The 22,704-nt window shown below is 64.4% G+C and overlaps 1 protein-coding gene across 3 annotated transcripts in view; it reads right to left on the bottom strand.

Annotated features, from left to right (window-relative positions):
- DPP6 (dipeptidyl peptidase like 6) overlaps positions 1 to 22,704 on the bottom strand; it is a 216,754-nt gene that overhangs the window by 152,928 nt on the left and 41,122 nt on the right. The window contains exon 1 of one of the 3 annotated variants that reach the window (XM_055120575.1): positions 17,119 to 17,410. The exons of the other annotated variants lie outside the window; for them this stretch is intronic. Within the exon in view, the coding sequence (XP_054976550.1) occupies positions 17,119 to 17,349 (231 nt within the window). The 5' untranslated portion in view covers positions 17,350 to 17,410. Of the gene's footprint in view, positions 1 to 17,118; positions 17,411 to 22,704 lie in introns of those variants that run through there. 3 annotated transcript variants of the gene reach the window in all.

The following is a 22,704-nucleotide window of genomic DNA, read 5'->3' as shown; positions in this document are numbered from 1 at the left end:
AGGGGGGCGGCTCCAGGAGGCCGGAGTCCCCAGACGTGGGGTCCGGGGTCCGAGTCACTACAGCCTATCCGGCCAAGGCCACCCGAGCTGACCCTCACAGCAAGCCCGGACGGTGCCGGGGGCGGGGCACAGGGCATGGGTGAAGCCAGGGCGAAAACCCATTTCCACAGTGCACAGCAACCGCCCACAGGACACGCAGCGCAACCCCACTGCAAGGTCAGGCCGCCTGTCCGCCTGTCCATCTGCCCCGCCTGTCCGTCTGTCCCACCTGTCCGCCTGTCCGTCTGCCCCGCCTGTCTGTCTGTCCCACCTGTCCGCCTGTCCATCTGTCCTCCTGTCCTCCTGTCCACCTGTTCGTCTGTCCTCCTGTCCGTCTGCCCCGCCTGTCCGTCTGTCCCACCTGTCTGCCTGTCCGTCTGTCCTCCTGTCCTCCTGTCCGCCTGTTCGTCTGTCCCACCTGCCGGCCTGTCCCGCCTGTCCTTCTGCCCCGCCTGTCCATCTGTCCATCTGTCCTCCTGTCCATCTCTCCGTCTGTCCTCCTGTCTGCCTGTCCCTCTGTCCTACCTGTCTGTCTGTCCTGCCTGTCCGTCTGTCCCACCTGTCCATCTGTCCGTCTGTCCTCCTGTCCTCCTGTCCATCTGTCCCACCTGGCCAGCCTGTCCCACCTGTCAGTCTGTCCGTCTGTCCTCCCGTCTGCCTGTCTGTCTGTCCCATCTGTCCATCTGTCCTCCTGCCTGCCTGTCCCTCTGTCCCACCTGTCCATCTGTCCGTCTGTCCCACCTGTCCGCCTGTCCCCGTCTGTCCTCCTATCTGCTTGTCCCTCTGTCCCACCTGTCCGCCTGTTCGTCTGTCCCACCTGCCGGCCTGTCCCGCCTGTCCTTCTGCCCCACCTGTCCATCTATCCATCTGTCCTCCTGTCCATCTGTCCGTCTGTCCAGCCTGCAGATGCACACGCTGCTCCCCAGGGCCGGGCAGAGGCCCCGCAGCGCCCTCCTGCCCAGCTCAGCGCCCAGCCTGGCCCTGGGCCTCTGCCACCGCGCCGTCTCCTCTAGAAGCTTCCAAGGCCTCCGGCCCCGCACACACAGACAGGTCCGGGCGGCTCCCGGGGCGAGGGGACAGGCTCAGCCGGCCAGTCTCTGCCCGAGGCTGCCCCGCGCCTGACAGCGCGCTCAGCCTCCAGCCTCGAGGCTGCCCCGTGCCCGACAGCGCGCTCAGCCTCCAGCCTCGGCAGTTCCTGGGGGCTCCGGGCCAGCCCTGGGCACCCCCAGCCGCGCCGTCCCGCAGGCCTCAGCCCCTCCCGCAGTGCCCGCCCCTGCACACTGGCTGCTCCGCTGAGGGGCCGGCCGGGGTGCGGGAGGGCCCAGCCTTTTCCTCGGGATCGCCCTTGGGGCTCCGCGGTTCCAAGAAAACCTTCACATTTCTGTCTGCACTAATGTGGAGAGGAAAAACAGGAAAACATTTTATCAATCATTTTGGGTGAAATTTGTTTCTGCAAAATGAAAGATTCCAGCCAGGTGGTTTGTTCTGACTCGGTCTCAGGCCCGCCCCAGCCTCCAAAAGCCCGTCACCATGGCAACTGCTCATTATCTCTCAGGAGTTGGCTGATACCCCAACAGAGAGGGGGGGAGAGAGAGAGAAAAAGAGAGGGGGGAGAGAGAGGGAAAGAGAGGGAGAGAGAGGGAGAGAAAGAGAGGGAGAAGGAGAGAGAGGGAGGGAGAGGGGAAAAGAGGGAGAGAGAGACAGAGGGGGAGAGAGAGGGAGAGTGAGAAAGAAGGAGAGAGAGAGGAAGAGAGATGAGGAAAGTGAGGGAGAGAGGGAGAGGGAGAGAGAGGAAGAGGGAGAGGGAGAAAGAGAAAGGGAGAGGGAGAAGGAGAGGGAGAGGGAGAGGGAGGGAGAGGGAGGGAGAGAGAGGGAGAGGGAGAGGGAGAGAGGGAGGGAGAGATAGGGAGAGGGAGGGAGAGAGAGGTAGAGAGAGAGGGAGAGAGAGAGGGAGAGGGAGGGAGAGAGAGGGAGGGAGAGAGAGGGAGAGAGGGAGAGAGAGGGGGAGGGAGGAAGAGGGGGAAGAAGGGAGGGAGGGAGGGAGGGAGGGAGGGAGAGAGGGAGGGAGGGAGGGAGGGAGGGAGAGAGGGAGGGAGGGAGGGAGGGAGGGAGGGAGGGAGGGAGGGAGATCCCCACACCTTTCCAGCCTCCCACTAGTGCGGGTTTCCACCTGACCCGGGTCTCTACTCTCCCGCCCCCCTGCCCGAGCACTCAGCACTCCTCAGCCCCGCGCCAGCCCAGCTCTGTCCCTAAGCGAGCTCTGGGGACCGACTCTGAGGCACGACTTTTTGCTGTATTGGCCCATCGGGGGGAATCTTAGGTTCTGACAGTTTGGGATCTTGCTTTACTTCAGGGTGGGAGACAGGCGTAGGCTGAGTGAAGCCGGGAAAGTGAGGCAGGTCTGTGTGTGTGAGCATGTGCACGCGTATGTGTGCGTGCATGTATGTACCCGTGTGTGTACTTACACGTATGCACATACACGCCTGTGTGAGCGTATGTGAATGTGAGCGCACACGCGTGTATCAGAGGCGAGACACGTTAAGGCGGAAAGCTGAGCGCCGGGTCACTGGGTTTGGGTGTGTCTGTCTCCGCACAGCGCAGGGGTGAGGGGAAGGGGGGACACGTGCAGCCTCCCCAGAGCTGCTTCCGACGACGGGGCGTGGGGCTGAGGAGTGAGGGGCCAACAGCCTCTCGCCACAGCAGGGGACGCGGGTGACCATCTCCCAGAATCGGAAAATGCAGTGCCTGAGGTTACGGGACCCTGGGGAGCACCCAGAACCCGCCCCAGCGCCCGGCCCCTTCAAGGGGACCCACCCCGCCCCCGCGGGCAGGAGGTGCCCATCCCCGTCTTGTGGCAGCCGCGGGGGTCTGGTCACGTGGCGTGGGCCGCAGACCAACAGCCAAAGGATGTTGGTCCTTCGGGGCGGGGCGGGGGGCCTGAGTGCGGGTGGCCGGACAGCGGTTCCGCCAGCAGGGGCGCCTCGGAGCAGGAGGGCCACCGGGCTGGATGGTGGAGTGGCCCGGCTCTGTGGCCACCTGGTCAGCGGCTCACTGGGTGACCATGTCAGGAGCGGGAAACGCCTGCAAGAGGGCGCGTGTGCGCAGGCTCAGGGCAGGAGGAGCACAGCCCCGCTCTGCCGGCCAGCGCGGGGCAGGGTGGCATGGTGCCCCCCCGTGGGCGGAGGGCCAGAGCCGGCCCAGCACCCACCCTGGGCCCTCAAGATGCCCAGCAGCTTCTCGGGGTCTCCTCAGAATCTCTCCATCTCCTCTCAAAATCTCCTCCCAGAATCTCCTCTCAGAAGCTCAGAAACTCTGAGTCTCCTCTCACTCTTCCCTCAGAGTTTCTCAGAATCTCCTTTTGTAACCTCCTCTCGGAATCTCTCAGAAATCCTCTCAGAATCTCTCAATCTCCTTGCTGAATTTCCTCTCAGAATCTCAGAATTTCCCCTCAGAATCCCTCAGGTTTTCCTCTCGGAATCTCTCAGAAATCCTCTCAGAACCTCTCAATCTCCTTGCTGAATTTCCTCTCAGAATCTCAGAATTTCCTCTCAGAATCTCAGAATTTCCCCTCAGAATCCTTCAGGTTTTCCTCTTGGAGTCTCTCAGAACCTCTCAGAAATCCTCTCAGAATCTCTCAATCTCCTTGTTGAATTTCCTCTCAGAATCTCAGAATTTCCTCAGAATCTCAGAATTTCCCCTCAAAATCCCTCAGGTTTTCCCCTCAGAATCTCTCAGAAATCCTCTCAGAATCTCAGCATCTCTTGGCCAACTGCACGTACCCCTGGGCCAGGCTGAGGCCGGGGCTTTCATCACAGAATCAACACTGAGCCCTGAACCGCATTTGTGCTCCAAGAGACAAGGCGACACACAGAGCTGGGGCTGCCAGGCGCTGCGGCTGCGCCCTTGACCTTGGCTCTGTCTCCCTCCCTCAGCCCAGACGCTCCCGTCGGGCCCCTCAGGATCCTGGCGGCGCGTGCTGCCCTCTGCTGGCCGCATCCCGGAACTGCATACGTCCTGTTCCCTGCTCAGCATTTGCCCAAACCCGTTTTGTTATTTTTTTTCTGCCTCCCCAGTGCAGACTTTCGGTTTTGCGGGGCTGGGGGGCGGGGAGGGTACAGCCCCCCCCCCCGTCTGTGCTCAAGGAACACGCCTGGCGGGGTTCCGGGTGCTGGGGATTGAACCCGAGTTGGCCGTGCGCAAGGCGGCTGCCCTGCCCGAGTTTCTCTGGCTTTTTATTTCGATTCCCGCTCAGCGTCTCTGTGCCCAGCTGGGCTCTGACAGGCGGCGCTGCCTGGAGTTTCCTGGCAAGATCTGAGGAAGACGAGGAGAGGAGAAAGCGCCTCATCTCCCCACCGGCTCCGGCAGGATACAGAGACGCCCGGGCGCGTCTGGGTGGGGGCGGCACCCGGGGACCCACAGGACGAGGAAACAGCCCTGGACGCACCTGGGGGGACTGCCCAGCCCACACGGGCGGCAGCTCTGCCCGCCTCCTCCCAGACGCCTGGCGTGGGGGGTCCCGGAGCCCGCCTGAGGCTGGGGAGGGGTGAGGTAGAGGAGCAAGGGCAGGAGCAGAGCGAGGCGACCCCCAGCCCTGCCCGTTCCCGGCAGCCCGGGCACAGCTGGCGGCCAGACAGATGAGTCACCGCCCGCCGGCGGCTGCCTCAGCCCCGAAGGCCCGGACTGACCGTGAGGTCACTCACTGCCCAGCAGCGGCCACGGCCCGGGCGTCAGCTGGACGGGCCAGACCCGGCGTTTCCGCTCCTCTCACACGCCGCCGGGCTCGGGACACGCAGGGACGCGGCGTCCCTCGGCTCCCGACAGTCACGACCCTGAGTGCGGCCAGAACACCCGGGCCTGGGTCCCAGGGCGGGGTCCTGACTGGACTCGGTCCCGTCCACCCGGGGAGGGAGCAGCACCGCCAGACGCCACAGGGACAGACGGCCGCACACACGCGGCTGGCCAGGGCCTCGCCGACCGACTCTGACTCCAGGGCGGGAGCCCGCACCGGACACCCCCAGGGCGACAGCGCGAGGCCCCGGGCACGCAGACCCCACGCCGTGCCCCCCCAGGCAGCCTGGCTCTCCTGGGGTCCACCAAGACCTACCGGAAGGTTCCAGACAGGCGGGGCTGAGGGGTCAGCGTGCTCCAGGGCAGGAGAGAACGACCGGCAGGCGGCCAGCAAGGGAGGGCCCAGGGGTCCCCACAGGGGACAGAAGAACCTGGCAGAACGCGAGGGGGGCTGGGAGAGCCGGGGGTCCTGACCTTCCACCGTCCGTCTGTCCGTCCCTCCCCACCCACCTGCACCCCACTGGCCCTGGAAAGTGGGGGCGAGGGTAGGAGAGGAGGTGGGAGGGGAGAGGAGGGAAGGGGAGAGGGAGGAAGGGAGGGGAGGGAGGGAGGAGGGGAGAGGAGGGAGAGGCAGAGAGAGGAGGGGAGAGGGAGGAGGGAGGGGAGGTAGGGGAAGGGAGGAAGGGAGGGGAGGGAGGGAAGAGGGAGGGGAGAGGGAGGAGGGGAGGGGAGGGAGGAGAGCAGAGGCTCTGGGGAGGCTCTGGCTGCTGAATAATGGAGAAATGTCAGCTCTGTGGGGGGCAAGGGGGGGTCTCCTCTCCATGGCAACCCGGGGGAGCCTCACTGCTGTGGGGTCTGGGGTCCAGGGACCCTCCCCGCTGTGGGGGGGTGGGGGGAGGAGCCAGGGCCCTGCAGGGAGGGGAGGAGAGGGCATGAGCAGAGCAGCAGAGGCACAGCCGGGCACAGCCCGGGCGCCTACAGGGGCGGGGACGGCGGGCAAGTCCGTGGGGGCCGCAGCTGAACCCACCCTGGGACGGCAGGGCCCACCCCGTGCCCCTGGGGGCCCCCACCATGGAGAGACACAGCCCCCTGCTGTGCACGTGCTCGGCCGCCCTGCAGGCCCCGGGGTCCGTGCCCCGCCCTGTGTCCAGCCCCGCGCCTGTCGGGATGGGGCACGTGGGGGGGGCGCCATGGCCCTCCCGGCCTTCCCCGCCTGAGGCGCCGCCTGCCCCTTCACTGCTGGGCCGTGTACATGCGTGTGCGCCTGCATGTGTGTGTCCTCATGTAGGTCATGCATCCACAAACCTATGAGTGTGCACAAGTATTTCCATGTACGTGTACCACATGTATGTGCACCTGGATCCATGTACATATCATCTGTATGTGTGTGTTCACATGTGTGGGTACGTGTACATGTCTGCACATGTGTGTGCATGCGTGTGCATGTCTGCATGTGTCTCTGCTGCACGCACACGTGGTGGGAAGCGTGATGCGGCTGGGCCTCCTCGGCCCCATGTCCGGCTGCTGTGACGGGCCCCAGCCTCTCACGTCCCCTCTGGCCCCCTCGCCCGCCCGCCTCCCCTCTCCAGGGCGGCACCTCGTCCCCCCCTCGGCGCCCACCTGCTGACCGGTCGCCTTGGGTGTGAGGCCCCCTGGGCCCCAAGACATCTTGAGGCCCCACGGTGAACGCACAACCGTGCCACGAGCAAGCACCGAGGGAGGCTGAGGCAGGGGCAGGCCAGCGGGACAGGTGGCCCCCTCGCCGCACCCCTGCTCCTCTGTCCCGCCCCCTCTCTGCCCTGCTCCCCACCACACCCCCGCCTGCTCCCCGCCCCCCCTGCCCCCGCCCCCTGCCCCCTGAGGCCCCTCACTCCCGCCCTACCCGTGGCCCTTGCCTGCTCCCCGAGGGAGAAGCCCTCACCCCTGCAGGCTGTGCACGGGGCCGGGATGTCACTGGGCCTGCGAGGGGCAGCGAGGCGCCTCCCCTGCTGAGACTGCACCCTCGGGGGCACAAACGGCCCTTCCCACCCCACCCCTCCCGACGCCCTGTCCCAGCACCCTCCTCTCCGACACCCCAGCCCTCCAGGACCCCAGGCTCCCGGCACCCCGACTCTCCCGGCCAGACAGCGCGGCCGCCCGCCCCCCTCCTGTCACAGCCCGTCACCCTCACGGCCCCCGGGTGCCTGCGTCCGTCTGTGCTTGTCTCGCCCTGACAGGGGCCCCTGCACCCGGCACCCCTGCCCTTGTGCCCAGCAGCCTCACCCCTCCTCACGGGGTTCTGCTCGTGGCCGCCCCCGAAGCCCCCGGTTCCCCCGCCCCCCCCCTCCCTCCGGCACCACCGCAGGGGCAAAGGGCGGCTCTTCACAGCCGGGAAGCCCCCAGACCTTTCCCCCACTCACGTCCCGGCCAGTGCTCCGAGCCACGTGTCCGGGAGGCTGGTCTGAGAGGGGGGTGACCCGCCGTACCCCCACCTGTTGCCCAGGGCGCGGCCCAGGCACTGCCTGCCGGAGCCAGGGATATGGGCGCGCAGTGGCCGGGCTCAGCCTGCGGGTGGCACCCGGCGGATGATGGCAGCGGGGGTCGGGGCCGAGGGAGGGACGCGGCCCCTGGCGGCCCTGGTGCTCTGGCGGCGAGACCCTGGCCCGGGGCGCAGTTTCCGGCAGGGCAGGAGCGGCAGCTGCCGGCGGCACACCCAGTGCTCGGGGCTGGGGACGCGGCTCCTGCCAGTGACACCCCAAGGCCGCGGGTCAGGCCCCGGGCTGCAGGCGGGGACCGTCAGGGCCGGGAGGGAGGAAGCCCCGAGCGTCTGCCCTCTCCGAGATCCCGGGACCGGAATCCAAAAAGAAGCCGCTGCCCGCGCCGGCCGGCCTAGACCCGCCCTCCTCCCCCCTCCTCCGCCCTCACGGCGGCCGCGGCCCGGCCAGCTGAGGACACAGCACGCCACCGCCTGCTTGTTCCTAGACTCAGACGTTCCACGCGGGCCACGGCAGCCGCCTCGTGTGCTGGCCCTGGGGCAGGGGGCAGAGTCGGGGGCTGCTCCTGCGCCAAACTACCAAGACCCGGGAAGGGGGCGACCCCCACGCCCGTGTCTGCCCGACAGGCCTGGCGGCTGGGGCTTTGCCCTTCAAAGCGAGTTTGAGGAAGGGGGTGGGGGTGGGGGGGACTGAGAGAAGCACAGAAGCTTCTAGCAGGGCCCGGAATCTCCCACAGACTCAGGGGCTTCAGAGCTGATGCAGGAGAGGGTGCTGGGACGGTCAGAGCCTGCGTCAGGCTGGGCGACCCCCTGCCAGCAGCGGCACGCCAAGGAGAGGCCCCGGGCGGGCAGCGGGAGGCCACCGAGGGCCAGGGCTGGAGTGGGCCTCCCGGGCCTCCTGGGCCTCCGTGCAGGTGGGGGGACGGGCGGGCGCCCACAGCACCCGCACAGGCCGGCGGGGCCACCAGGACGGACACGACCATGTGCACCCCCAAGACCCAGGCGCCCCCTCCAGGCCGCAGAGGAGGAGGCGCAGGCCCCGTGGTCCAGCGCCAGGCGCGGCCGTGAGCCTGGCTCTGCCCCTCAGTTCCAGACGGGGAGCAAAGCCTTTGTACCGCTGGCTGGTGTTCTTTTTTTTCTTTAGTTTATTCTTTAATTAGTGAGTCACCATGAGGGTACAGATACAGATTCACACATTTTCTTTTTTCTTTTTGCTTTTTGGGTCACACCTGACTATGCACAGGGGTTACTCCTGGCTCTGCACTCAAGAATTACCCCTGGCGGTGCTCAGGGGACCATATGGGATGCTGGGATTCGAACCCAGGTCGGCCGCGTGCGAGGCAAACACCCTACCCGCTGTGCTATCATTCCAGCCCCAATTCACACATTTTCGAGCTTGTGTTTCCCTCATACAATGTTCGCAAACACATCCCTCCACCAGTGTCCATTCTCCACCACCAATGAACCCAGTATCCCTCCCAATCCCATCTCCCCCCCACCCCACCCTGCCTCTGTGGCAGGGCATTCCCTTTTGATTTCTCTCTCCAATTGGGTGTTGTGGTTTGCAACAGGGGTGTTGAGTGGCCATTGTGTTCAGTCTCTAGCCTACTTTCAGCACACATCTCCCTTCCCGAGCGGGCTCTCCAACCACATTTTACTTGGTGTTCCCTTCTCTATCTGAGCTGCCTTTTCCCCCAGAATGTGAGGCCAGCTTCCAAGCCATGGAGCCAACCTCCTGGTACTTATTTCTACTATTCTTGGGCGTTAGTCTCCTGCTCTGTTATTTTATATTCCACAGATGAGTGCAATCTTTCTATGTCTGTCCCTCTCTTTCTGACTCATTTCACTTAGCATGATATTTCCATGTTGATCCACTTACATATAAGTTCATGACTTCATCTTTTCTAACAGCTGCATAGCATTCCATTGTATACATGTACCAGAGTTTCTTTAACCAGTCATCTGTTCTCGGGCACTCGGGTTTTTTCCAGATTCTGGCTATTGCAAACAGTCGTTGGCTGATTTTCTTGAGTGCAAACGTTATCTTAAGACCGATCAAAAATGGGGCTGGAGTGATGGCACAGCGGGGAGGGCGTCTGCCTTGCACACGGCGGAGCCGGGTTCGATTCCCAGCATCCCATATGGTCCCCCTGAGCACCGCGAGGAGTAATTCCTGAGTGCAGAGCCAGGAGCACCTCTGAGCATTGCTGGGTGTGACCCAAAAAGCTAAAAACCAAAACAAAACACAACAGGCCGAGCTACCTAACGTGGAAGGTGGCGCCCAGTGCCTGAACACAGCCCGCCACGGTGACCGGCACAGGGACGGGGCCCGGAGAGGTCCTGAACACAGCCCGCCACGGTGACCGGCACAGGGACGGGGCCCGGAGAGGTCCTGAACACAGCCCGCCACGGTGACCGGCACAGGGACGGGGCCCGGAGAGGTCCTGAACACAGCCCGCCACGGTGACCGGCACAGGGACGGGGCCCGGAGAGGTCCTGAACACAGCCCGCCACGGTGACCGGCACAGGGACGGGGCCCGGAGAGGTCCTGAACACAGCCCGCCACGGTGACCGGCACAGGGACGGGGCCCGGAGAGGTCCTGAACACAGCCCGCCACGGTGACCGGCACAGGGACGGGGCCCGGAGAGGTCCTGAACACAGCCCGCCACGGTGACCGGCACAGGGACGGGGCCCGGAGAGGTCCAAGAGCTTCTGTCAATAAGCCGGGAGGGGGCGGGGAGAGCGGGTTGAGGGCACAGGCGACACTCGGCCCGGCAGTCCCGGCCCTGCCTGCTCCCTCCGCCTCTCGCTGAGCCCCGCACCCACCTCACCCCGGCCAGAGAGCACTGCAAGGAAGCTCACCCCAAAACACATGGGGTGTGCCTCAGCAGGCGTGTGTATCCACAGTGCGCATGTGTGTACACAGAGTGTGCAGGGTGTGGACGCCACAGGCTGTACTATACATAAACTGGGCACATGTGCATACCCAGAGTACACGCGAATACACAGTGTGCACATGTATCACGTGTGTATTTATACAGAGTGTGTCTGCAGTATGTTATAGACTATGTGTGGACTGGGTATATGTGCATCACAGAGATTGTGTGTGCACAGTGTGTGTGCAGAGTCTGCACAGAGACTGAGTACATACGGGGTGCATATGTCTATGCAGGGCATGCGTGTCACACAGGGCACGTGTGCACATACAAAGCGTGTATAGAGTCTGTGTATACAGTATTTGCACATGCACAGCACATAAAGGGTGCATGTGTCTAGGTAGGGCACATGTGTTAGACTGGGCGTACGTACACATGCAGAGAGCATGTGTCTGTATAGTGTGTCTGTACTGGAGCATATGTGTGTTCATACGGTGTGTACAGTGTCTATGTACAGTGTCCTAGCAGGGGCCGCATGTATAAAATGGGTCCATGCATACAGAGTGTGTGTACACACAAGTGCCTGTGTATATCAGGGCATACACGCATATATGTGGGCACATGTATATCCCAGACAGGTGTGGATGTAGGGCACATGCTCATACACTGCATGTATGCATGTACAGGGCGTGTGTGTTTCCATGAGGTATGTCGTGTTTACGAAAGGATGTGTATGGTGTATGGGCTTCATGCATGCATACAGGGGTGCGTGTATTTCACAGGGCGAGGATGTATGTGCACATAGAGGAGCACGGCATGTGTGTATACAGTATGTGCATATATAAGGGTATATGTGTGTCTATAGGATGTAGGTGCATATCCCGTGTCTATCCATGTGGTGTATGTGCATGTAAGGGTGTGTGTGTGGTGACTGCAGGGTACATGGCTACACATATTTATATATTTGAGGGTGTGTGTGGTGTGTGTATGGTCACGGCTATACAGTGTGTGTTTATAAGAGTAAGGAGGAGTACTGGAGGGTGCGTGTACACACGTGTGTATTTATCAGGGTGTGTGGTACACAAAGCTATACAGAACACGTGCGGACTACTGGGTGTGTGCACACAGTTACCCGTGTACCCGGAGGCGTGTCCAGAGCGTGCTGATGTGGACACGTGTGGAAGGCATCTCAGGCCTCCCCCACGCCCAGTGCCGGGGCGGAGCGGCCACGGCGCGGAAACGCCTCCCGACTCTGCCTGCAGACGGGGGCCAGGCGGGAGCCGGCACAGCTTCCTCAGATGACGCCAGAGCCCCCAGAGCCCCCCGGAAGCCGCCCTGTGCTGTGTCCCTGCGGGGCCCCGCCGGCCCCGGGGCCTGGGGACAGGGAGAAACAAAGCCACAGCAGGACCCGCCACGCCTCCGCCTCCTCTTGGACCCGAAATAACGCAGCAGACCGTAACGCTTCAGAGCCCTCGTGCCTCCCCGGCTCCGCGGCGTAATTAAGCGGCTCCTCCACTCAATTACCCGCCCGGGGAGCACTGTGAGAGGCAGCAGGAGGAGACGAGACCAGGTTTCTCCGATGACCAAAAACACAAGTGGCTTGCCTGGCGCTCCTGTCGCCGCCTCCGGCCGTGGCACTGGGGAAATGAGGCGTGGCCCATTCTTCCTGTTGGGGGGCCACACTCGGCGTTGCTCGGGGCTGACTCCTGGCGGTGCTTGAGGAATCGACCCGGTTGCCTCGTGCCGAGCGAGCCGGCCCCACTGCTCTGTCCTCCGGCCCCGAGAGTCGCCCGCGTCTAAGATGCCCTGTTTCAGACAACTTCACAATGCCGGATCCTTCCAGCGGAACTTGTTTCAGAAGTTGTCCACCAGCAAGCGCGGATTATCTTTAATATGCGTATAAAAACCAAACCAACGGGCTTAAAAGTAGAAGCAAATTAGAAGGGGGAGTGAGACCCCCCCACCGGCACCCTTCGCACTAAATTTCCGAGGCCGACTTTAATTTTAAAGGGATTACTGTACATCTGACGTTATAGGCCTGGGGGGAGCGATCAATACTGCGGCTGCAGAGGAGTATTTGATGAATGTATTGTTACCATCCGAGTAATTAATAGGAGCAGAGTCACACTCGCGTGGACGTCTTACTCAGCAGCTCTGCCAGCTGCTTGCAAAAACTTAACTCATTAATCATCTGGACTTAAAGGACAAAAAGCTCTCGGGAAGAAAGAGGAAAGTGCTAATTTATGAAGAAAGAGAAGGTCCCAAGTCAACCCTGGGAGAAGTTCCTGCCTGCAGAGTGAGGCCAGCGTATAAATCTCGCGGGAAAGCGAGCCCCTTCACTGTCGAACAGACAGATCAACACCCGGTTATCCCAATGCTCCCGAGTGCCTTAAATCCGCAGGCGGCCGCCGGACACCATGGGAGGGGCCCACGGTGACACGCGAGCCTGCGACAAGGAGGGTGGCCCCCTCGGTCGCCTCGCCCTCCGGGAGGGGTCGGTTCATTCTCGGAGTTTGGGGCTGGGTCAGAGTGTCACTGCACGGAGCTGGGATTCGCAGCGGACAGTGAGCCCACCCAGCGGGGCCTGCTGCTGGCTTCCGCCATGTCACACGGTACGTCTGCGGCGAGCTGGATGCAGAGAGCGGGGCTCAGGCAGCTGCAAAGAGGCGACGAGGAGGAGGGTCCCGCGGGCCTGCTCGGCTCCCTTTCTGTCGGCGAGCACTGGCTGTGAGCAACCCTCTCCCGATTCACCGTCTCCAGCCAGACAACTCCCTCGACGCCGGCACCGTCCCCGCCGAGGCCCGAGGTGGGCCTGCAGGTCACGGGGCTCCGGGGCGAGGCAGCTGCTCCGCCCGACGTGAGGGGGCTCGGAAACGTGAGTTAGTCACTGAGCAACTCACTTTCGAGGGCCCCGGGGGCAGGCAAGCTGCCAGGGCACGTGGTCTGCAGTGCAAATCCTTGGAGGGCGGGGGGGGGGGGCAGCAGCGGGGACGGTCTAACGGTCTCACTGTCCGGGGACGCTGGCCCCCAGGGGAGTGAGCAGGGCACGCAGAGACCAGCCCCGGGTCAGGGAACCCGACGGGCCGGCCCGTGCCGTGCGGTGCTGGGGACACAGGGGCAGCGGGGGGCTCCGAGAGCTGGTGTGAGCCCCAGGGAGCGACCAAGACGGGAAGCCAAGCCCCCCCCCCGCCCCGCCTCTCCTGCACACCCCCCTCCCTGCTGTAAAAGCCGAAAAGCAAATGGCCAGCAGGCGAAGCATGAGGGGACGGACGCCCGAGCCGTGATCCGCCCCGCAGGCAAGCTGGTGCCCCTGGCCCCGCCGAGCCGGCTCTGGCGCTATCTACGCTCAGACACAAGGACAGGCGGAGGGGAGCCGAGGGGACGCTGGCGGCTGCGCCTGGCACTCGGCTCTCTCCCTCCCACACGAGCATCGAGCACCCTCGGGAGGGGGAGGGGGCGGGCCGTGCTTCACAGAGCAGCGTGCAGGGCAGTGATGCAAATGCCCCGCTCAGGTGTGACCTCGAAGCCGAGGCCGCCCCCAGGGAGAGACAAGGAGCAAGGGGCAGTGCCGGGGACGCGGTGGCATTTGGCGTGCGCCAAGCAGGGCACGGAAAGCGGGTCAGTGACACGAGTCGGTGGAGCTGGCCACCAGCTCGTTGCCTGGGATGTGAGGAGCCGGGGAGGAGAAACGGGAGCCCACAGGCGGTGGGGCAGAGGCAGGCGAGAAGGACGGAGGAGTTAGGGCTCGGCCCGAGCAGGAGTTGACGGCGCCTGTGTCCCCCCAGGCCCCCCGGGGCCCGCGGGAGGCACGGCTGTTACGTCCCCAGTGGACACCACACAGCCCCGTGGGCGCCCATGGCTCCTGGGGGCGATGGCACACGGGACAGGACCCTCTGCAGGCGAGTGCGGACCCCGGGGGGCGGCATCAGGCGAAGGCGCGGCCCTGCGTGCCCGTAGGAAGCTGATTTAAACTACGGGAAACGCTGATATTCATGATTGGAACCGAAGAGAACAGGCGGGTATGGGGCCATCTGTGGGGCCAGGCGAGGGACAACTAGGGGCTAGGCCCCAGGGCAGGTGAGCGGGGCGGGCCAGCCTGGACGGTCAGTGGCCGGCGACCGAGACAGACAGGGCGGGAGACGTCCCGCCCGACCCCGCACCCCACCCAGCGATGCCTCAGTCTCCCCCGTGGGGGCGGAACTGCTGTTTCCAAACAGTGTAGGTGGGCACCCATGTGGCGCCGGCATGGAGAAACACGGGAAGAGGCTGAGAGGAACCCGACAGGCTCTCTGCTGACAGCCCGGTCCCCCGAGTCCGGAGGGCGAAGGAATACTGGCGTGGCGGCCGGACAGACCTCCCGCTTCCACAGGAGTCTCGCTGAAGCCACCATGACCCATACGCCCCCCTGAGAGCTACTTCCGGCAATATTTCCTATAAAAGTCAACTTTCCAAACTCCCAGAACGTATTTCAAATCAACAGACTCATTGATCTCTCACAGGGAGTGCTCACGTAATTAATTCCACGTTTCAATAACTGTGTAAGATTGATGGGGAAACTATGGAAGAAAAGACACGTGTGGTTTATTTCTACCCAAAGCTAAATTTCACCCTTAGAACTGACGCATTTCCCGCACCACCCCCCAGCCTTGTCCTGCCCGCCACAGCCGACAGGAGCGTTGGCAAGGCTGCCAGCAGCTCACGGTTACTCACTGCCACATCATCACTGGACTGTTGCTGTTTGGAACGTTGCGACTGTCTCCAAGTATATTCTGGGGCGAATGAGCCGCCCTCACCCCTCCCAGCCGCTGTGCCTTCAAACGCAGCAGCCAGGAGCTAACTTCATTTATTTTCCCCTGTTGGATTATAAACACACGCCATGTCCAGTGGCTTGGAAGGCCTGGCCCCTGGGAGCAGAGAGGAGCGGTCAGCCCGAGCCCAGCCAGCACCTCGGACAGCGCCAGCCCTGCACTGTGTGATGTGTCCTCCTTAGTCCCAGGCTCCGGGGTTTGAGCGTGAACGGCAAGACCGTCACCTCCTCCGGGACCCAAACACTTGCTTCCAAATCTACCCCCTCGAGTCTCTCCCTCTTACATTAAGCAACTGCAGCTGGGCTTCCCCGGGAGAAGGGGACGGGCTGAATCGCAGCAGCTCCCTTTCAGCAGAAGCGCAGACCAACGTTTCCTGTTCCTGACACTCTGAGGAGGTCGCGTGGACATGCTGAGCAGAGGCCGCTACACGCAGCAGCGGTCGTCAGCTTTATCACGCACTAAGAACACACATGTTGGATAAGCCCCTCTCGGTCTCTCTCCTTTCTCTCTCCCCCTGTATTTTTCCAGAAGCAAACCCTGATGTCACGACGTAACGAGCCTCGGACAGAGAGGCTGTGGCAGCAGAAAGGACCGAGCCCGCCCCGTCCTCTGCCCGTGTGAGCCCCAGGCCTCCAGCAGACCGGAAAGGAGGCGACGTATGCGCTGTGTTTACATGGGAGAGAAAAAAATGGGTGGAGACGCCAGTCGCGCGGGACTCAGCACCACGGCGCCACCCAGAGCCCACGAGGGGAACTGCACACAGCTCCGGGCCAGGCACAACACAGGGCAGCTCAGTCAGACTGAAGGCGGAAAAGCGCCTCACTGCTGTCTGCAATGCAGCACACTGTCCTCCCCAAGTGCTCCTCGGGCCCAGCGGGAGCCCTGCCCGAGCCCGGGGGCCGGGAGCAGAGCAGGGCAGCGCGACCACCTGCCGCAGAAGCTGTCGGGCAGAGAGCATGTGCCAGGGAAAGCCTCGACACAGGCAGAGGGGAGCGCGTGCACGTGTGTGCATGTCTCTGTGTGTTTGTGCACGCGTGCGTGCACGTGTGCTCGTGCACGTGTGTGCAACTGTTTGTGTGCATGTGCATGTGCACAGGTGTGTGGGGTGTGCAGACCACCTTGTGGTCTGTCATTTCTATTATGTTCAAAGAAAAACACCAAAGAAAACGAGGCAGGAAGCATCAAAAACCGTTGGGGGCTTTTCCATCTTGACCCCTTGAAGGGACTCCGCCCCTCTTGATGGGGTCACGGAGACCAGAAACCTGCCAAATGCCCCCACCTGGGGCTCAGACAGGCAGGGCAGGGGGCACCTGGGGCTCCCGTGAGCACCTGTAGCGGGGTGCAGACCTCCAAGCACCCCGCACGGCTGGCAGCCCCCCTTCCCGACCCCCTTCTCGGAGCTGGCCCTGGTTTTGGCCCCTCCTGGGTGTCTGTGCCCTGCTGAGGTGCGGTCTGAGTCACCCGTTTCTAAGGCGATATGCAAATCCAACCTTTGCACCCGGACGGAGTAGACCGGGGCAGGAGAAGTTTTCAGCCAACAGGGGAGGAGGGGGGCGGCTGCCTGGGGGTCCCGGGGCTCTGCAGGGCCTGGTCCCAGCAGCGGGCTCAGCCGCTGGGCCTGGGCGCTGGGCTCCGTGGTGTTTTTTCGGTGGGGGTGGGCGAGAATGACACCACCTCCGCGGGGGGGAAAGTGTCTCGGAGAAGTGAGAAGTCGGCGGAGCTGAAGGGACAGCTGGGGGCGGCAGCAGGGTTCAAGGGCAGATTGGTGACAGGTGGGAGGGGCCTGGCGCGGCCTGGGACAGTGCCCTTCCGCTCTCCGGGAAAAACAGGGGTGGGGGGTGTTGGGATCAAGTTGGGGGCGCAGCCCCGGGATCCAGGCCCTCGGGTGAGCGGCGGCGGCCTCCGCTCGCGCCCCCCGCCCAGCCCCGGCCGTTCCCACCGCCCGCGCGCGCCCGACGCTGCGCTCCCAACTCGTGGCCTCGGCGGCGGCGCGGGCACCGGCTCGGGACGGCGGGGCGACGGGTCCGCGGGAAAGAGAGGTTCGGCCCGGGGCGTGGGGGAGGGGAGCGCGGGGAGGAGGAGGCGCCCCCAGACCCGCCGGGCCCCGCCGCCCCCCACCGCCGCGGCTCTTACGTCCTCGTCGTCAGCGTCGCTCCGCGCCTGGTACTGGAACCGCGGCCGGCCACCCGCGCCGCCGCCGCCGCGCTCCCGGGGCGCCCCCGCCGCCGCCGGCGCTCCCGGGGGCCTGGGGGCCGCGTCGTCGTCGGGCCCGGGCCCCCCCAGCAGGCGGCTGGCCTCGGGGGGCGCGGGGAAGGAGCGCGAGGTGTTGATCTTGCCCGTGAAGCGCTGGTACAGCGAAGCCATGGGGCCCGCGCGCGTCCGCGCCGCCGCTGCCGGGGCGCTCGTGTCGGCGGCTGCTGCCCACCCGCGCGGGCGGGGCCGGGCCGGGGGTCGGGGCCGGGGCCGGGCCGGGGGCCGCCGCTGCGCGCGCTCGGGCCTCGCCGCTCCGGGGGCGCCGGCCGCGCTCAGCCTGCGCCGCCCCCTCCCCGCGGCTGGCGGCGGGGGCCGGGGGCGGAGGGTCCGCGCCCCCTTTCTCTTCGCTCGTCCAAGTCCCGGCCGCCCGGCCCGCGCGGAGGGGCCCGAGGGGGGGCAGAGGCCCCCGGAGACGCGCGCGGAGGGCGCCCGCCTAGGCCCGGGATTTGGCACCACCCCGAGCCCCGCAGCATCCAGGGCGCATCTCCGCTCCCCGCGCCCGGCCGCGCTCGGCTCCTCCTCCCCCTCCCCGTGACGGCGCCCGGGTGGCGGGGGGCTGGCGGCGAGGAGGGGGCGGCTCCCGGGGCGCGGGGCGCGCGGAGATGGGGCGGGGGCGGGGGCAGAGGGGGCCGAGACCCCCCAGCGCGCCCCCTCGGCGGCAACCCCGCGCAGCGTTTCGGACCCAACGTGGAATGGCCGGGGTTGGGGGGCGGGAGCGCTCGGGCGGGGCGGGGGTCGGCCGGGGAGGCGTCCCCCGATCCCCGCGCCCCTGCCCAGCCTCCGCCCCCCCCCCCACCGGAGAGGAAGGCGCGGGAACGGGGCGCCCGTCCACGCCGCGCTCCGCCAGGCCCCGGGCCCGGGCACGCTGCCGCCCGCGACGCCGCCAACTTTCCCGGGGCGCCGCAGGCCCGCCCGCCCCCGGCCCGGCCACCCGGGCGCGGAGACGGCGCCGCCTGCTGCCCGGTGCCCGCCGGCCCGCGCGCTCCGACGCGCTCCAGCGCCGCTCTGTGGACGGACGCGCGCGATCCGAGCCGGCGCCGGAGCCCCTCCAGGACCCCTGTGCCCCCCCGCGCTGCACAAACCCTTGGCGCCTGGACCCCGGGCCCGGCAGACCCCCCTCGGCGCCCCCTGGGGGGGCCCACGGGCGCCGGCAGGCCCGCAGCGCGCCCCCACCGACCCTGGTCCCTGGCGTTAGCTCCAGCGCTGGGGCCGGGGGTATGGGGCGCCACCGGGTGCCCGGCTCCATCTCCGTGTGGGTGTTCAGGAAAACGGGGCACCCAGCGGGCGCGCCAGCTCCCCTGGGTCTCGGGGCACATACCCAGACTCCGAAACCCCCAGGGCTGGCCCTGCCTCGCCCCTGTCCCAGCTCGCGGCCCAGGGGCTGCACTGCTGTAATGTCTTTCTTCTCTTTTGGATTTGGGCCACATCCGGCGTGCTCAGGGCGCACTGCTGGCTCCGCGCCCACGGGTCACTCCTGGCTGTGCCCGGGACCGTGTGTGGTGCCAGGGGTCACACCCCGGCCGGCCGGGTGCAAGGCCAGCGCGCCACCCACTGTGCTCTCTGGCTCCGGCCCCAATTCCGTGTTTTAATTAAGACTCGCTCGCACACAGCGGCTGCATCTCGGCGCTGTCCTTGCACTGTGACGTGACGAAGCGCGTGCTCCTCGCGGGCGTTGAACGCGCCTTTCCCTCCCAGCCGCCTCTAAACGCACACGGCACGGCCTGCCCGCGCCCAGCAGCTCCCGCCCTTCCGGACCACGACAGGGGTGACAATTAGAGCTCAGACACGCAACTTTCAAAGGCATCGCACTTAGCTAACGAGCTGGCTCCAGCCCGCCCCCGCCCAGCTGTGCTTTGATGGCAGGAAGCGCCAGGCCCGCCTGTGCCAAGAAGGGGAGCTGGGCCCTGCTGCGCGCAGTACCCAGCCTGACCTTTGCCAGCTCCGCCGCGCGGGGGTCCGCTTATGTAAGGTGCCGCTTATGTAACCCTCCCTGCCACAGGTACACGAAGTCGCCCGGGCCAGCACGCATCGTGCATGCCCTGGCACAAATGCAGAACATGCGCACACACGACATGCATGCATGAAATGCACGCACCCCTCCAAGCCGCGGGCCTGCTGGCCACAGCGCCAAGCACCCTAACTCTGTCCCGCAGACTTTAGACAGAGCAGCTACAGAGAAAGGCCCTTACATTGTGCAACACGCTTTGCGGATGTCGAAGTGACACACTTGCAGGCTGAGGGGCGCCGTGGCCTTAGGTCGTGTTCCCCGCGCGCTGCTGGGGTCGGGCAAGGCCCACCCACACTAGAAAGCGTGAGGGAAGCCACATACTAAGCGATTTTTATGTCGAATTATTAAGTGAAAACACTTCCTGTCTCTATTAGGGGGAAACCGAGGCACACTTCTGTGCAAACAATGAAAACCTGGAGATTAAATGGGGAGAAAGGAGGAACGGGGTTGGAGGAGGGGGAGAGAGCCCGAGGGAGGAGGTGGGGAGAGAGCGGGAGGGTGGGTGCCCCTGCCAGGGTTAGGGCCAGTGCTCACTTCACTCCTTACAGCAGCAGGGGTGGCCGAGAGCCAGTGGGGCTCTGCAAACACGCCCGGATTCCTCTCCAACACAGTCGGGTAAATCTCTGCACAGCATGTTGGGACCAGGCGTCCCGCAGCAAAGGGCAAAGTGGTGAATATTTCAGGAGAGTGAGGTGGTGGCTTGCAGGGAACCGCCATCGCTGGCGTTTGATGTCTACGACCCAGAACCAATTCACTTGTTACCTTCCACAACCTTTCAGAACCCCTTTCCCCAAATAGGGAAAAAAGATACAAGAAAATTAGCAACTGTTGCTGTTACATGAGCTGAGGTACTAGCGTGGGTGACATAGGGCCGTTTTCCAGGCCCCTCCCGTGCCTCTGTGGGTCCTGAATCCCGTTGAATAACGCCCCCTCCTGCCTTCTGGGTAGGGACCAGAAACGCTCCGAGGAAGGCACCCCGTGCATTGTTGCAGACCAAGGTTTTAGGTCCTCATTGCTGCCTGAAACCACGGCCACTGCAGCATAATCTCCCACCTTGTTTTCTAGAAGCAATCCTTATCTCTTCATTAAACTACTGATTCGCTATTTGCCTATTTCCTATGTATTTGCTTCTTATCTATTTACTAGAGGTGTGAGTGTACGTTTCTTTTTCCTGCAATCCATTTTGAAACAAATATGCCAGGTCATCGGAGTTTGGCAACGGCTGCAGAAATGCAGGGACAGTCATTTTTCAGTGACAGGGAAAGGCTCTGGGGCCCACGTGCCAGCTAAGCACGCAGGAGGCCCCAGAGTGTATCGAGCTCAGCAGCCCAAGCGTGATTTTTCTTAGCAGGGGGAGAAGAGCAGCCGGTGCTGTGGTTTGCCCCGTGCCCGTGGGGAGCAGAGGGCAGAGCCAGACTCCAGGACTTGATTCCTCTCGGAGTGAGGCGAGGGCGGACACACTCCCACACCCCCACCTCCGCGTGTTCGTGCAGGTGAGGAGGGAAACCGGTAACATCCGCCCAGCATGCCAAGGACAACACACGGGCCCCTCTCTCCACACACCCAGACGCCTCCAGGGTGCGGCTCTGTCCATCGGAAGAGGACGTGACATCTCGGGCGGGGCCGAGGACAGACAGATCCGCTAATGCCGGCTTCTAAGGATCACCAGGTGAAAGTGTGACTTGAGTTCGTTTTGAGCTTTTCAAATGTCTATTTAAATATTAATCAGCTGTTGCAGAATCAAACCTTGTCTCAGTACAAACTATGCCTCGGACTGTGCAGTTTCCCCCGGGGAGACGGGAGGGGTTGGGGAGGGGGTTGGGGAGGGGGGTGGAAAGGGGCCTTTGTGGGTGAGCGGAGATTTGGGGGTGGGAGTGCCCACGCAGAGGGGGAGGCTACCCCCTCCTGAAAGCCCATGATGTGCTAAACCCTGCTTCCCAAAGCTGGGGGCGCTGGGAAGATCCAGGGTCGCAGGACCCCCGAGTGCCACCAGGTACCTTTGTTTGCTCGAAGAGGGAGTTTCTCGGGGGCACTGAGCCATTTCTCTTTCGGAAGAGTAGATCAAAGGAAGTGTCGAGGCCTCGTCTGCGCCAAAGAAGACCCGTCAGTATACAGTTCCATGTATTTTTGTTTTTGCCTCTTTCCCCTCATGATAGCACAGCGGGTAGGGCATTTGCCTTGAACACAGCCGACCCGGGTTCAATTCCTCCGTCCCTCTCGGAGAGCCCGGCAAGCTACCGAGAGTATCCCGCCCGTATGGCAGAGCCTGGCAAGCTCCCCGTGGTGTATTTGATACGCCAAACACAGTCACAACAAGTCTCACCCTGGAGACGTGACTGGTGCTCGCTCGAGCAAATCGATGAACAACGGGACGACAGTGCTCCAGTGCTCCCCCTGGTGGCAGTGCTCAGGGCTCACTCTGGTTCTGTGCTCAGGGTGATGCTGGGGATTGACCCGGAATTGGCAATACGCCAGGCAGAAGCCTGGACCCGCCACAGCGCTGCAGCCTGACGGCACGCGGCAGAGGGAGAGAATCTTCACCCCACACAGAGGCTGTCAGTCACGGGCTAGCGTCTCCCGCACCACTGACGGAAGCAGGGAACCAACGGCTCACAGCAGCCGCTACACGAACAGCTCAAACGGGCCTCGGCCCCCGAAAGCCCTGTCCTTCACCCCCGAGCCCGCCTTCCCCCAGGGACCCCTCCCTGGGCCCCCCTGCCCGCCCCAGCCACCCCAGCTTCCTCTTCCCACCCGGCCCCTTCCTTCTCGCCCGGCCGCCACTTCCCTCCACCACTTCCTGTTCCTGCTCCTCCCGCTTCCTCTACCCACCCTCCTGCCCGCTCCTCTGTGCTTTAGAAAGACCGTCGCGGGCGTTGTACCCGCTCGCCTCCCTGCGCCTTGCTTCTTATTTCCACCCTGGAGGAGCCCGCGTGCTCTCAGCACACTTCCCTTCTCGCCTCTCATCTTGGGCTGCTCGACTCCGCCCCAGAGAAGCAGCCTTGCCCGCACGCGCCAGGCTCCGTCCACGAGAACACGGCGGGGACGCCAGACGGCCGCCTGCACAGAGATGCCACCTGCTCAGCGCCTGCAGCCTGGCCCTCCTCCGGGCCCCCCCAGCGGGAGGGAAGGTGTCGCCCAGCACTGTGAGTGATGGGGCCAGGGCCCTGCCTCCCGCACGAAGCCCCAAGCCAGCTCTGGGGTCTGTGAGCCGGGCGGGCCTGGGTGCTGCCGGCTCACCGTGACGGCCTCGATGGCCGTGGCATGGGCTGGCCCCCCGGGGCAGGCGCTGCCCGTGGCCTGCCGAGTGCCCATCTCCGGTGGCCTGGCGTGACTGCGCCATGTGACTTGGGGCACCCCGGAGAGACGAGAGCCCCCAAGTCGGCCGTCTGAGGGGTCACATCCACACACGGTCACACACCCACGGAATCACACAGCCACACAGTCCCACCCGAGTCACG

This window comes from Sorex araneus, chromosome 1, assembly GCF_027595985.1.
Source record: "Sorex araneus isolate mSorAra2 chromosome 1, mSorAra2.pri, whole genome shotgun sequence".
NCBI classification, from domain to species: domain Eukaryota; kingdom Metazoa; phylum Chordata; class Mammalia; order Eulipotyphla; family Soricidae; genus Sorex; species Sorex araneus.
Note: the sequence above shows the minus strand (reverse complement) of the source record. Positions and strands in the feature narration are given on the sequence as shown.